The 14,764-nt window shown below is 36.8% G+C and overlaps 1 protein-coding gene across 3 annotated transcripts in view; it reads right to left on the bottom strand.

Moving 5' to 3' along the window:
- The window catches only part of Arhgap28 (Rho GTPase activating protein 28), a 180,271-nt gene that overhangs the window by 41,764 nt on the left and 123,743 nt on the right, over positions 1–14,764 (bottom strand). For all 3 annotated transcript variants that reach the window (XM_077792228.1, XM_077792229.1, XM_026408882.2), the window contains exons 4-6: positions 13,484–13,576; positions 6,747–6,836; positions 901–988 (exon numbers count right to left, since the gene is read on the bottom strand). In XM_077792228.1, coding sequence (XP_077648354.1) covers positions 901–988; positions 6,747–6,836; positions 13,484–13,576 — 271 coding nt within the window. The remainder of the gene's footprint in view (positions 1–900; positions 989–6,746; positions 6,837–13,483; positions 13,577–14,764) is intronic.

Genomic DNA, 14,764 nt, shown 5'->3' with positions numbered 1-14,764 from the left:
GCTGAAAGTACAGGCTGTTTTTACAAGATGACTGCACATACTTCTGGAAAACTTTGAGCAATCACAAAAGTACATGGCCCTCAAGAGCCTGTTTCCATCTATCAGGTGGACTTGAGATTCCATTCTGAGCCCATGTAGGGAGCCCACCTCTCAGAAAGAAAAGACCCAGATAAAAGCTACCGCTGTAATCCTGTATGTTGCTAGCTGCTAAAGAAAACATGTTCCTGAGCAGTAATTAGGGAGTCTTGGAAGTGGCCTGCTTCCTGGTTTTCCTGCAACTACTGGGCAGAGGCCTCAAGTCAAAGACACTGCTTAAGTGAGGAGTTTCTAAATTGGTGATAATTGGCTGGTGATAGAGGAGGAAGAAACTCTGCTTCCAGCATGGCTATTAGTTTTGTCTTCTGTGACAGAATCAAGTGTTGGAAGGTGAGAGGAAAGAGAGAATACTGGAAGCAATAGAATAATAATGGGGAGAAAAACATACTTTTTTGCTTTTAGAAATTCACTACTGGGAGGAAGAGGGATGGGGAAAGTTGGTCGATGGGTACTAAGTTACAGTCAGGAGCAGGGAGTTCTGGTGTGCTATCATATGGTAAGGTTTCTAGAAAAGATGATAATGTATTGTAAATTCCAAAAAAATTTAAGAAAGGAGTTTGAAAGTTTTTACCACAAAGAAATGATGTTTGGGTGACAGTCTATTTAACCTGATGGAACCATTACCCCATGTATGCATATATTGAAACATCACATAATAGGTATACTGTTTTATGTATTTATATATTTTATAAAAATAAATGTATTAAAAGAAACAGTTAAAAAAGAAAACTCACTACTGTGTCAAGTTCCCAAACACAAGTGAGAAGACACAGCTTAAGTTTAATAGTTGATCATGTCACTCACCACTCAGTGCACTCTGAGCTGACTGCCCCGCATCTGCAGACCCATTGGAATGAACTGGTACATCTGGAATAGCCTCCAGTATGGACTGCTAAGCAAGGGAAAAAGAGCACAGAACATTATACCACAAATATAGGCTACCCATTATTTCACTCTGGCTCACGTAAGAGTTCTTTTCACACACACAAAGTTTTTGATTTCATAGCTGGTCTGCATTAATTTTCATTGTCACTGCATTCAGTTTAGATGTGTTCCATTCGGGTTTCTCAAAATGGAACAGTGTCAAGGTCAATATAAGCCTGCTTTCTTAGCTCTTCAATATTTGCTATTTAACCTTTGCTAAGATATACAAATTATAAAACTTGATGTCATGGAAATTATTTGATTTGCTAATCTTGATGCATTTGTCTTTATTAATTACACTACAAATATTAACAGGTTAATTCTCTCACTGCAAAACACAGAGACAATAACAAAAACTAAGTATCTTTTCTAATTTTATTTCTCTTCTTAATCAACTTAGTACTTTCTTTACTGAAATCTTGTAAAGCATTGAACTTGGCTGCAAAGTCATCAGAAGTTGAGTATCTCTTTGTTCAGGTCTAGTTGGATATGTGAAAAATTTACACAGAAATTCTAACAAATTCTATAAATTTTCATGTGAGAGTTATCCGTGAATATGTGTGACAATGAAAATCTCCTATTTGGTCAAGAATTTTTTGTATGATATTCACACATAAAATTTGTCCCCTAGAGCTTGATGTTGTTTCTTTTATTCTCATATTTATTTTGCAATAACTGAACATCTGTTTCATAAAAGATCCTTTATCATGTTTTCTAAAAATCACACAAGGGAGTCTCAAATTCTGAGCCTGATATTCTCTTTCATTTCAAAGGAGCTGATATACTTTAATTGTATAAATAGATTGCCAATTATTAAAACACAGGTGCCCAATTACTGTAATGAGTGGGAATAAAGACAAAAAAGTCCAAGGGCTATATAAGAGCTGTGAACTTCACTGTCAGATTTGTAGTGGCTCTAAAATCCACAGCATAGAATGAAGCTTATTTACTGTTATAGTTTAGATCTTGAATCTCCCCCTAAAGTCCCAAGTATTAAAGGCTTGGTCCCCAACTTAGAGCAATTAGGGGTAGTGGAACCTTTAAGAAGTGAAGCCAAAATAGAGGGCCATAGGTCAATGGGGGTGTGCCCATGAAGGGGATATTAGGACCTTGATCCCTCCTCTTCCTCTCTTCTCTGCTTCCAGCTGCCATGAGGGAAGTGCCTTGCTCTTCCGTGCACTCCAGCCAGGATGTGCTGCCTTGCCACAGGCCCCAAAGCACTAGGACTGACAGACTGTGGACTAAAACCTCTAAAATTGTAAGCTAAATAGACCTTTCCTCCTTCTAAGTTGATAATCTCAGGATTTTGTTGTCATAATAGAAAGCTGACTAATGTATCCACATATGAAAATCCTTGAAAAGATAGGGACAACTTTTCAGTGGTTTCCTAAAGTTTTCCAACAAAGAAATGCTTTGTCAGCCTTAAAATGACTCCCTGGTGGGAGGGAAGACTCTTTGGAAAACTGAGAAACGTTTAATTTATTGATGCATTTGAGAATTTATTGAGAATTTAAAGCTGAAGGCTTAGGATGCTTAAACTCACTGAATTGTTAGTTTCTTAATCTGTGGAGAAGAGTCCATCTACTCAGTGTAATCGGCCTCTAGCCAGCCTACTGTACTGATGAGTGTCTGTTCTTTGTAATATAAATTACTGTGGGGCAGAAGTTTGAGTCATAATGCCTCCTCTTGGACCACTTACAATGAGGAGGACAGAATAACACATAGGGAACACTATTAGAAGACACACAATCACTGTTAAGAACTTATTTCCATAAAGTATAAGTATTATTGGAAAATGATTCATAGGGAAGAGGAGCTGCCCAGAAGGTTTTTGTGGATGAAGTGGTTGAACCTGAGCTTGAACCAAGGGACAAAGAAAAGGACTTACAGAGGCAGAGGACAGGTGAAAACATTCAGGCCAGAAACAGAAGAAGAAATTTCAGACATGGACAAAGCTGAAGTGTTTCAGCACAAGGATCATGGAGAGCAGGGTACTCCAGGAGTTGAGTCATAGTATTAGATAAATATAAGAGAGAAATTAATCAAGAGGGTCAGCTCCAATTATGGAAGGGGCTAAAAGCCAAGTAGAAACCCTGGGACTTAGAATCATAAGAGTTAAAAATAAAACAGAAAAAAAAACAAATGAGCTCTCTGCTATTTATTTATTTATTTATTCATTCATTTATTTTTGCACTGGGGATTGAACTTAGGGGCACTTAGCCACCGTGCCACATCCCTACCCCTTTTTCATATTTTATTTAGAGACAGGGTCTTGCTAAGTTGCTTAGGGCCTTGCTAAGTTGCTGAGGCTGACTTTGAACTTACAATCCTCCTGCCTCGGTTTTCTCAGCTGCTGGGATTATAAGTGTGCACCACCACAACCAGCAGCCGTCTCCTTTTAAAATCACTCAGTGAAAATGGAGAAGGAAGATCAGCCTGCCCACAAAGGGTCCTTGAGTTTTGAAATAGGTCAAGTAGAGAGGCTAGATGCTTAGCATTTATATGGTTATCCCTCAAGATTCACAGGGGACTGGTTCCAGGAGCCCCTGTGGATATAAAAAAATCATGGAAACTCAAGTCCCTTCTATAAAATAACCTACATACCTCTTTCTGTATACTTAAAATCATCTCTAGATTGCTTGTATATTTGTACTAGTACAATATAGGTGCTATGAAAACAGATGCTATGCTGTATGTCTTAGGGAACAATGAAAATGGGAAAACGTTTGGACATGTTCAAAATAAATGCAACTTAAAAAATATATCTGATCTGCAGTTGGTGGAATCTGCTGTTACATCTATTTATTTTAATAGATGCTGGATGATCATTTGATATAATGCACTCTCCATTCCAGTTAAACAATTGCAAGTTTTAAAACCAAGAAGTATTTTACTTGGTGATGAGATATTAGAAGAAAAGTTCTAATTTTTTTTAAGGGGTAGGCATGGCCTTTGGTGAGTTCATCTGGAAGAAAAAAATTTCTAAAGAAAAAGAAATCTTAGATGTAGATTTTTATGAGTGTGAACAGATTTTTAAAACAAACCATAGAAATAAACCCTTAAAAAAGTGAGGATTTTACTTGTCTTAATAAAGGTGGCATTTCAAATATGTAAAGAAAATTACAGATTGAGGGGAAAAAAAGGTACTAGTCAAGTTGAGGCATAGTTTTGGGAAAGATAAAGTCAGATTACATACTTTACGACTTTTCATAACATAAATTCAAATAGGGAAATTCTTGGGGCCTCCTGAAGTCTTGAAGAGACAGTAAGGTGTCCTTCAGAATTCATCCTGGCAGGATAGACCCCCAATCCTTAATCCTATTTCACTCAATTACTAAAAATCCAACCATCTCAAGAGACCTGGGAGTCAAACTGGGGTGCCTGTAGTTCTTTTATAAGCAAGAACCATGTGGCTCACAAAAGTAGTTACCTCATGGTAAGAAGGCCTAGGATCCTTTCAGGACAAGTACAGTGGGGGTGAAGTCAGTATCTGAGGGCTACTCTAGCAACCAACCATTTTGTATAGCATTTATAAATAAAGATATCTTCAATAACAAAGAATCCAAAGTAAGTCAAGAGACTGATGCCAATGAGATTGTTTTAGGCCCAGTAGTGCTCTATTTATGTCATTACTGGTATCAAATTTGTTTTCTGAAAAACAAAAATAAAACCTGAGTGTTTCATTTGCTGTGGACAGCTCTACCTGTAAGTGCCATGCAAGATCATTTTCTTTCTTTCACATCCTCAAACTTCCAAGCACCCTATTTTAGACAATAGGTTCTCTTTCTTTTTTCCTTTTTAAATTTTCTATGTTTGTTTTTTTGTGTGTGTGTGTCTTTTTTGAAAAGCATTTTCTTTTATCTTTTTTTGCTTAAATTTTTTTTTGTTTTGCTTTGTAGACAATATGTTCTCAATAATGATTGTCAAATGAATGAATGAATGAATCAATCATATGGAAAGTTGAAAAAATGAAGCACCAGTCTTATTAGTAATAAAATTGTGGTCATATCTCCCATAGAAACTTAAAACACAAGGATTATCTGCCTCTTCTTCAGCACCCAATAATGCAATCACCCTACTCCAAGTTCTGCTCAGTACATACATGGAACCACCCACCTGCAGACCTTTGTTGCTGGCTTGAACAAGACACTGAGCTTATTAAAGTCAGCTAGAGAAGCAGACAGGGGTAGGACTGTGTCAGGAGCTTTCAAGTTAGCTGCAGGGTGCTGGATAAATACTGTAGCCTTTAAGCAAGTCTTGCACTTTATATTGGTGACTTGCAGCTATGGGAAGGATGGGCTGGAAGGGTACAAAGCTAAGGACGGGGAGATGCCTTATGTGGCTACTTCAGCAATGCAGAAAGTAGTTTCCACACTAAAGAAGTAGTTGTAAGAAAGGCAGGAGGTAGAAATATTCTACAGCCATTCACATGATAAAATCCACAGGTCTCAGAGATGGGCAGGAAAAAGTGAGAAGGCAAAGTTACAGTTGATGCAAAGGGATAATTCGTGGACATATGGGTGCTACCAGCTAAGGTGGAAGATAAAGGATCCTGGGAAAGGGCTAGATCAGGAAGCCTCAGTCACAGGGATACAATATAATTGTGTTAGATCTACTACCGGGAACTCCTTCTGATAGTTACCAGAGTTTGTGAATGATTTACTTTGTTTTCATTAATAAGTAGGGTGAATTTGAGATAATATCTAAAATAGAGACATTCTAGTTTATTTTCATTCCAATGCAAGGTCTCGCATGAGAAAAGAAAATACAGACTTTCATCTAGTAGGTCAGAAATTGTGGGTATCCTTCAGCCTATCTGTGTCATAGCTTACAGAGTTACTGATAAGTTATTCATGGTAAAAACAATTCACATTATTTTATTCTTCTTAAATGGGGATATCTTGGTAGTGTGTCATGTAAGTGAATGTCAGATATCTTGTTTTCAAAATGGGCAATGATTGACAAACTATTGCCCAAAGGAACATTTGAGGGTGTCACCTCCATCTGTCATTGACTAGCTGCTACCACTGAAGAGGCCTTTCTAATGGGGTCTTTCACTGTCTTTTGAGGAATCCATCACATCTACCCCGTCAGAGCACAAGCTCTGAGACACTGAACAGAAGTTCTTGGTAGAGGGAACTGGAGGGGAAGTGACAAGAATTTCTAACAAATAAAAGTACACATTCTGTTACTTAAGGTCAAGTAAGATCAGGAGCCCTCAGTCACGGGGATAAAGAGCAAGAGTCTGCATGAGTGAGCCCTGAAAACTAAAGCTGGAAATGCATGCAAAATCTGAGAGTCTTCAAAATCAAGAGGAAGGTTTTAAATTTATCCTGTGGATAAAGAGACTTCTAGGTTAAGGTGGCAAAGGTAAGCCAGATCACTGAGCCTCTGGTATTTTTTTATGTGAACTCAGTCAGGAGGACCAAAATTAACAAGTTCCTCTTGGCTTGCAAAGAACACCCTTTGGTTTCTGGACACAGTGGTATTAGTTTTTGCAGTCACCTTTCATTTCATCATTCCTAAGTTTTGAGTCACGTTCCTGATTGTTACAAAGTTGGGGGGGGGGGGTTCTGCCAGCAGCTGTGGCTTCTTTGAAATCCTAGGTCAAGTTCTGCTTTTTAATTTGTCTTGGAGAAATCACTTCTTCTTACCTTTCTTCATTAATTGCCTAGACTTGTGATTTTTGCCTTCACATGCAATTGTATTAGCATGAGAGAACTTACCATGGAGCCGATCCTGGGATCTACAAAACTCCCTTCTTCATTCCGGGACCCATTGGGCAGGGTAGTACTGTTGAGAGAAGCATCATCTGGCTAAATGGAGAAATGAAAGTACTGTTCTTATTCAGGCAAATGCTTTCTAATGTGGTTGTGCATTCCACTGTATCTACATACTGAGACATGTGTGGAATATATGAATCAATGACTGCCTGGGCACTGACAGGTACAGCCTTGCTATGAGCCATTTGAATGTCAGTCCCTCTGACAGAAACTGATCTCTGCGGCAAACAGTGCTATTATCTGCCACAAACTTCATTTGCTTCAATACTACCTTGATTTAATTCCAGAGAGCTAGATGATAAATTCAAAACCTTGATCTCTAGGTTCATTTGCAGCTAAGAGAGATCATGTGACTAGTGTGGCCAATAAAATGTAAGAATAAACTTACCAAGAGTGCTTCTGGGAAAGCTAAAGCTTTCCTGATCAAAACCAAACCAACCAACCAACCAACCAACAAAATCCCAGCTGGTATATGCTCGTGACAGGACCACAGCCTATGCTAAGTATCTCCATGGGAAGCAAAACAACTACTTTTTTTATTATATGCACCCAAATGCAAACTTAATTGTTCTAATAATTTTTGGTTCATTTTTACGAATTCTGTGACTTTTTTTTTTTTTACTGAATAGAATTCAGTAGCAATGGTACCAACTCTTTTTTTCTTTGTCATTCATAAAGCTAGAACTATTTTTTTCCTGTAATGTACAATGATTATACTGAAATTAAAAGATAACATTATTTTCTTTGCCAAAGGAAACATCACAAAATTTAATATATTTGAAACTTATGAAAACATACAATGTTTTCTTTTAAAATAACTGTCAATCTTCAATTCATTTGACCAATTTTCTCAACTCATTTGACCATATTTTCTCAATTCTCATATAGATGGCCTGTATTTCTTTTATAAAATGAATAAAGAACTTTTCTTTAAAGAAACAAATAAAACCCAAGACCTAGCACAAGAAATTTGAACCAAGATGGAAAACATCTACCTCCCTGTCCTCCCCATATCACTACAAATGGCAGGAAACACACACACACACACACACACACACACACACACACACACACACAAACATATTTTTAACAGCACTGGATTATCATCAGAGAATTCTGTAGCAGAAAAACTTGCAGAAATTTCTGGATGTAATGCAAATGGGATTAGTTTGGGAAGATAAAAACCTCTGCCTAAATGTAGCATAAAAGAAAATTTCTCAGGACAGAAGAGAAAAATAAATAACAAAGAAGAGAACACAGGCAAATTATTAAGAAACCTTTGCAAAAACGGAAGCCACATAGACCTTCCCTTCCTTAAAAATGTAGCTAATCCTTAAATATAATCCTAGGAAAATGCAAAAAAATACAATCTAAATAAAATGATCTAAGTGTTTGGGATGGGAGAGTTTCCAGTGCAGGTCCAAAGGTCTAAAGGAAAAGGAACTCCAGAAGTCACAATGAAGACATGGAGGGGAGAACAAAAGCAGAAATCAGGTTTGCCCAGAAGTATAAAACTAAGAGTTCTTCATCTCCCTCATTGGTTTTGCAATAAGAGTGTGTACTAACCTATCTACCCACTCTACACACCTTAAAGTTTAGCATTTTCCAGTATTCACTTAGATGAACTCACAACCGACAATATTTGCCTTTTGGAAAAATAAATCTACCTAACAAACAGTACAGGAAACATCAAATAATTTCCTACACCAATCACTCAAAAAAAAAAATCAATGAAGTCTAGCTCTGCAGAAAACTTCAGAAATTCAGAGAGCTGTTATGTCCATCTGCAAATGTGCTGAAATCTTCTGCCCTGTGGAACACCTTTCCACTGTGTTTCCTTGGGTGGAGTCTTTGGGTGGATCTACCTCCCTCCTTTGTGACAGGGTGCTGATAGGCTAGGGAAGGGCCTGGGGAACTTAACAGGAAGAAAAACTCCTAGGACCCACAGTCTTGATCAGAAGTTCTCCATCCACTGGAGGACACTCGCTGCCACTCAATAGGAGGTGTGCAGTTTCCTGACCAGATGGTGCTCATGTTCCAGCAGATACGTCACTGTTTACATCACTACTGCTACATATTGCAAAAGCTACCATGTTCTCTCCACAGAATATTTACATTTGGAAAATCACTGGAAAACACTAAATGTTTATATCTTAGTCAATGCTGAAAATACTGCAAAAAATTTTACAGGGTTGTCTGTGAGCTTACCCATGAAGACCAAGCTTTAGTTGACAATAACCAACACACAGGATATGCATAAACTATTTTTTGCTATTGTTATGTTTGCCTATAGATTATTTTAAAGATAGAATTTAGTTATTTTGGATTTACCCATAAAATTATTACTTGCTGAATTTAAGAACCAAGAATGATGAGGCTGTATTTGTGTTTATCAAAAATCTCAATTTTGTGGCATCAATACCCAGGAGAAATAAAAATACACATTCTTTATATTGTATTAATGTTCATGGCAGCATTGCTTACAATAGCTCCAAACTGGAAATAATCCTAATGTCCATCAGTAGGTGAATAAATATGCCAATAGTGTCATATTGGTACAATGGATTACTATTAGTTATAATAGGACTACATACAATATACATCTTAAAATTATGATAATTAATTTAAAAAGCAGATTCAAAAAAGTATTTTATGACTCCATCTATGTGGAAGGGGAAACCGACCTATGTGTTAGGAATCGCAGCAGGGTTTACCTCTAAGGGAGAGAAGGAACACTGACCAAGAGGAACACTGCTCCTAACAGAAACATCAGCACAGTTTCTAGAGTTTCCTAACCATCTTGTAAGAATAAGGGTTAACTCCACATGCTAAGGTGGCACTGTTCAAAGGAAAAGGCCAGAGGTCCATGGGAAAGTTGCCACTGCACCTGCTCCAGCTGTACCAGCTTTGGTTTATCCACCATTGGTTTGATGGTGGGATGATAATATTCTACATTTTGGTAGGTTAACACATTTGATAACACTAATTGAATTATGTACCAAAAGTATATGCACTTATTATGTCTAAATTATGCCTCAACATCAAAAAGCTTAAAAATTTTGACTCTGAAATATAATTTAATTCTTATCTTCAGAAATAAGATAAGGATATCTTCAGAAATAAGGTAAGTAGCTATGGCTACTCTGAAATAGAACATACTACTATAACAATGAGTAAATCAGAGAGAAACATGTTTTTCTTAGAAAATAAGAATGTTTGCTGATATTTACAAATAGAGTGAGGCAAGAAAAATAATAACAATAAGAAAAAATATTAAATCTAGAACATAAAGATGAAAAAAATCTAGAAAACAGAAGGAACAGACTTACATGAGAGAAAGTTTAGGAAATAACAATAATAATAAATTTTAATAATTCAGGCAAAGCAACAACGATGTATTCTAAAAGGATGGGACTTAGAAAATGGGGAGAAAAAAATAATTGTAGACATAATGAAAGACAATGTCTAGAAACTGAAGAAAACAATTCTCAGATGGAAAGTATCCACTGAGCGTTGATAAGAAATGAAGGAAATGAAGAACAAATCTTTGTGGAAGTTCAGAACTGCTGGTGGAAGAGGAAGTACATCCTTAACATTTTTCAAATTCATGAAATTGAAACAGTTGCAAGAGAAGGTAAACAAAAAATCCTAGAGAAGCTTATATAAAAAGAAACAAGGTTCCGGCAACTAAAATAAGAAAAACAGAAAACAAAAACAAATGTCTTGTGAAAAGTGTCAAAATCTGTTAATGGAAAATAAAAGAAATTCTACTGTGCAGGTTTTACACAGAACTAAGGTTTTGTGTTAAAAATGAACAGTTGGTTGGCACATGATCCTAACAGAAACATCAGCACAGTTTCTACAGTTTCCTAACCATCTTGTAAGAATAAGGGATAACTCCACATGCTAAGGTGGCCCTGTGCACAGGAAAAGGCCAGAGATCCATGGTAAAGTTGCCACTGCACCCTGCTCCAGCTGTACCAGCTTTGGTTTATCCACCATCGGTTTCTTACTTTGTGATTAAAACAAACTCCTACTTGTTTAAATCAAGGTTCCTTAGATTTCCTTTTATAGGAAGCAAACACAGATGCAACTGATGATTTTTAACAGATGGTGTGATTGTATTTTGCAGTGAATTATGAATCAATAGCAAGTGTAGCCATTTGATTTTCACTTAAGACATTGGAAATAAACAAGATTGATTACTTTGCCTTTTCAATAAACTAACATCTCCACTGAATATTTCATTTATCTTGGCTGAACATAAGGGAAATGTCTTCTTTTAACTATATAAGAAGTGATTTGTAGATGAGGTTTTGGATGCTGGCAGACTGGATTGTAAATCTTTTATAAATGCAGATTTAGGGGCATTTGTGGAAGAGTCAAGGGTCAGCCACATCTAATACATGAATAGACTACTCATTTATTTATTGTAAGTAGTTTACTTCAAAATAATTGTTGACTATAAATAAAATCATAGTCCTTTATGAGGATTCCTTTGAACACTTGTTCAAAGTTCAAAAGTTTTTCTCAATAAACTTATTATCAAGATACTGCCAATATACAATTAAGTGAATATTTAAAACACAATATTTAAACTGACACACAATTAAGTGAAAATTTAAACTGCAATATTTAAGGAGTACACAGCATACAATCTGATAATTTTTGACAAAAATTATAGTCAAGATAATAATAATGAACAAGATGTCTCCTCTCCTCCCCTCCCCTCTTCACCTTCCCCATATCGCTGGCAATTCACTGAGCTTTCTGTCACTCTACGTTAGTTCCACTATCTATAATTTTATATATATTGAATATTTTTTGGTCTGGCTTCCTTTACATGGCATGATTATTTTGAGGTCCATCCATGTTAAATGTAGACAGTTCATTGCTTTTTACTGCTGAGTAGTATTCCACTGTGTGGACATACTATAGTTGTTTATCCATTTACCAGTAGGTGGACATCTGGGCTGTTTTCAGTTTGGGGCTATTACAAATATAACTACATTTAAACAGTCTTTGTATGGATATGTACCACCTGCTGGTGGAAGGGTAAGTACAACCTTAACACTTTAAGAAGCTGCTAAATCATCTTTCAAAGTGGATGAGTCACCTACATTCCCAGCGTATAAAAGGTCCAGTTGCTCTGAATTCTTGGCACTGCTCAATGAGGTCAGTCTTTTCCATTTGAGCCATTCCACAGGGAATCTAGAGAGATCTCACTATGGCTTTATTTACGTTTCTATGATCATTAATGATAGTACATTTTCGTGAACTTATGGGTCATCTACGTGCTTTCTTTGAAGAGCCTATTCGAAATCTGTTGCCCATTCTAAAAGGCAAGAAAAGACCTAACAAATGTTGATACTGGAAGACTTAGGGTATGTGCCTATTTGTTTTTAGAAGTAGATAGTTCCTGAGGTTAATTCAAGGGAACCAAGAGTTGGGAATACCAGCAGAGAGCAGATGGTGGAGAACTTTTAGTATCAAAGGAGTTTTTATATTTTTTCTGTAAATGAGAGGGATTATAATCTGGGAAATAATGGTAGTTAGCCAGCTGACCAACCCTCTCTTCTCTCCTAAAACCTAACAGAAGCAACAAGATGTAGCTAAAAGACAGGAAAGAATAAGCACAGCATCATTCATATAAGTCAGAGAGAGAGAGAGGTTTCAGAAATAATGTAGATTCTTTCCCCAAATCTACCTCCTGCCTCATTAACACAAGCACAAGGATAAAGCAAATGCAGAAAATTCTGGAAATGATTACACAGTAGTATCTCCTCTAAAGCAGGAAAGAAAATAACTAGAGGTATGAGTAGCCACGGGTAGGTGCAATCTGTGACTACCCTTTCAAACTAAAAGTCACTGCTCAACATCATCTCTGCAGAGAAGAAAGGACCTATTGGGATTGGCCAGTTTGCTTTGTTCTATCTGGAAAGAAGTCAGGAGAGAGGCTAAGAAGATGGAAAAATAAAAGGGAAAATAAATTACATAAACTCTAGACTGGGAGAGAAAAGATAGCTTAGGCTAGCCTACAAGTAGAAACAGGTGAGAAAAATTAGTGGGTGAGGGATAAACACAGCAACCTTTCCCCACTGTACTTTAATAGAGGCCTGATCATTGTACTTGGCTTGCCTGACTTTGCCCTGCTCTGGTTAACCCCAAAGAGAAGTGGCTTTCTGGGGAAGGTGAGGGAATAGGGAAGAGAGAGGGGGACTGGACACCTCAGGTGAAGTGCTGTCCTCATAAGGGGATGGATATCCACCTGCAGCGGGGAACAAAAGAACACCCAGAAACGAGAGAAGAGTCTGTTGCAGCAGGCAGACTTGTAACTCAGTGGTACTAAGACTCCTAAGAGAATTTTTATAAATGAAAGAAAAAAAAATGTAAGGACGCTAACTCTATCAAAAAATAAATGCTTGCAAATCATAGAGTTCCGCAGTGTATGCCTATTTTCATAAAATAATGGATTTATTTGTGGATTTACCTATTAAACTTGACTTTATTTGCTGCTAAATATTTTTCTTACAAATTGATCAAACGTAGACAGATATGTTGAAAGCTGTGGTTGTCCAACCGTCCTAATCACACCACAATTTTCCCAAGGCTTGCATGATGGTCTTGAAGAAATGGCTGCTTCTTTCATCCCTACCCGCAGTTCCCCTTCTATAACTTACCACAGGACCACTCGTTTGGATAACTTCTGGTACCTCTTTTTCTTCCTCAGTGCCACCCAACTGAGTGGTATGGTTGTCACAAGCATCATCTGGCTAAAAAAAAAAAAAAAAAAAAAAAAAAAAGAAATAAAGAAAGTCATTTTTATCCAGGCATTTATCTTTCCAAATGTGACAGTGCATTCCATTATGCATTCCACCAGCATTTGTATGTCTCTGTACAGTTGTGTGGAGGTAGATAATGACTACTTGTGGTTTGATAATAGCACTTACCCAATTTTCCCATAACCATATTGATTCTCATAAATGCCATGCACTATAACAGAACTGGTCTCAGAAACAAAGGCACTGCCAACTGCCTGCCAAAATCCCCTTTTGTTTAATAACTTATGAATATCATGATTTTGTTCCATGGACAAAAAGACAAGTGTCATCCTGTGATGGCTACATCCAATTAGATAAGAATGAAACTCTACTTGGTAGAGCATCCAACAGTGTTTTCTTATTGGAATGGAAGAATTCAGTTGACTAGTACTTCTTCCAGGAACATAGACAGGGAACTGAGATGCCCAGACATCCTGTCCTATAAGTAAAAGCTATTAGCCTGCATGCTAAGGGAACAGAATGAAACCATAAAAGAATTGGTAGATCCATTCTACCACAGCCATTCCAGCCTTGACCTTCCTACATCAAACTTCTTATTTTAAAACAAAAGTAAGCCTCTAATTGTCTAATGATTCAGCTCACTGACTAATACCATGTGATTTTAAAAGCAGACTTTATGGCTGCATTTTGCAGTGGTTTATAAATCCATAGCAAAAAATAGTTTCTTTTTTTATTATGAGAGTGAAAATATATTAGAACAAGTACTTTATGAATACATAGGACTGAACTAAATATTTTATTCCCATTCACTGAATATTAGAAAAGCTCTGATTTTCATTATGCAGGAAGTGTATTTAGAAACTAGGTTTCTGATTGTGATGGACTGCACTGCAGGCCTGTGCATGAGCTCTAAGATTTAGGAGCATCTGTAATAGAGGAATTCTTCCCAATAAAATGCAAATATTACATTCCATGGTTGAAGCAACTTTTTGCAAAATTAAACATACTGTATATTACTAAAATCATGATACATGAAACTTTAGAAGGTGCTATTTTTCATCTTGTTTCTCTGTGTTATCTAACTTTCCCCCAAAGTGCACATATTATATAAATAGAAAAGCATCTGTTTTTAGTGGCAAACAATGCTCAAGAGGAAGCAGAAGCAGTTTTGGTCAGAAG

This window comes from Urocitellus parryii, chromosome 13 (genome assembly GCF_045843805.1).
Source record: "Urocitellus parryii isolate mUroPar1 chromosome 13, mUroPar1.hap1, whole genome shotgun sequence".
NCBI lineage: Eukaryota > Metazoa > Chordata > Mammalia > Rodentia > Sciuridae > Urocitellus > Urocitellus parryii.
Note: the sequence above shows the minus strand (reverse complement) of the source record. Positions and strands in the feature narration are given on the sequence as shown.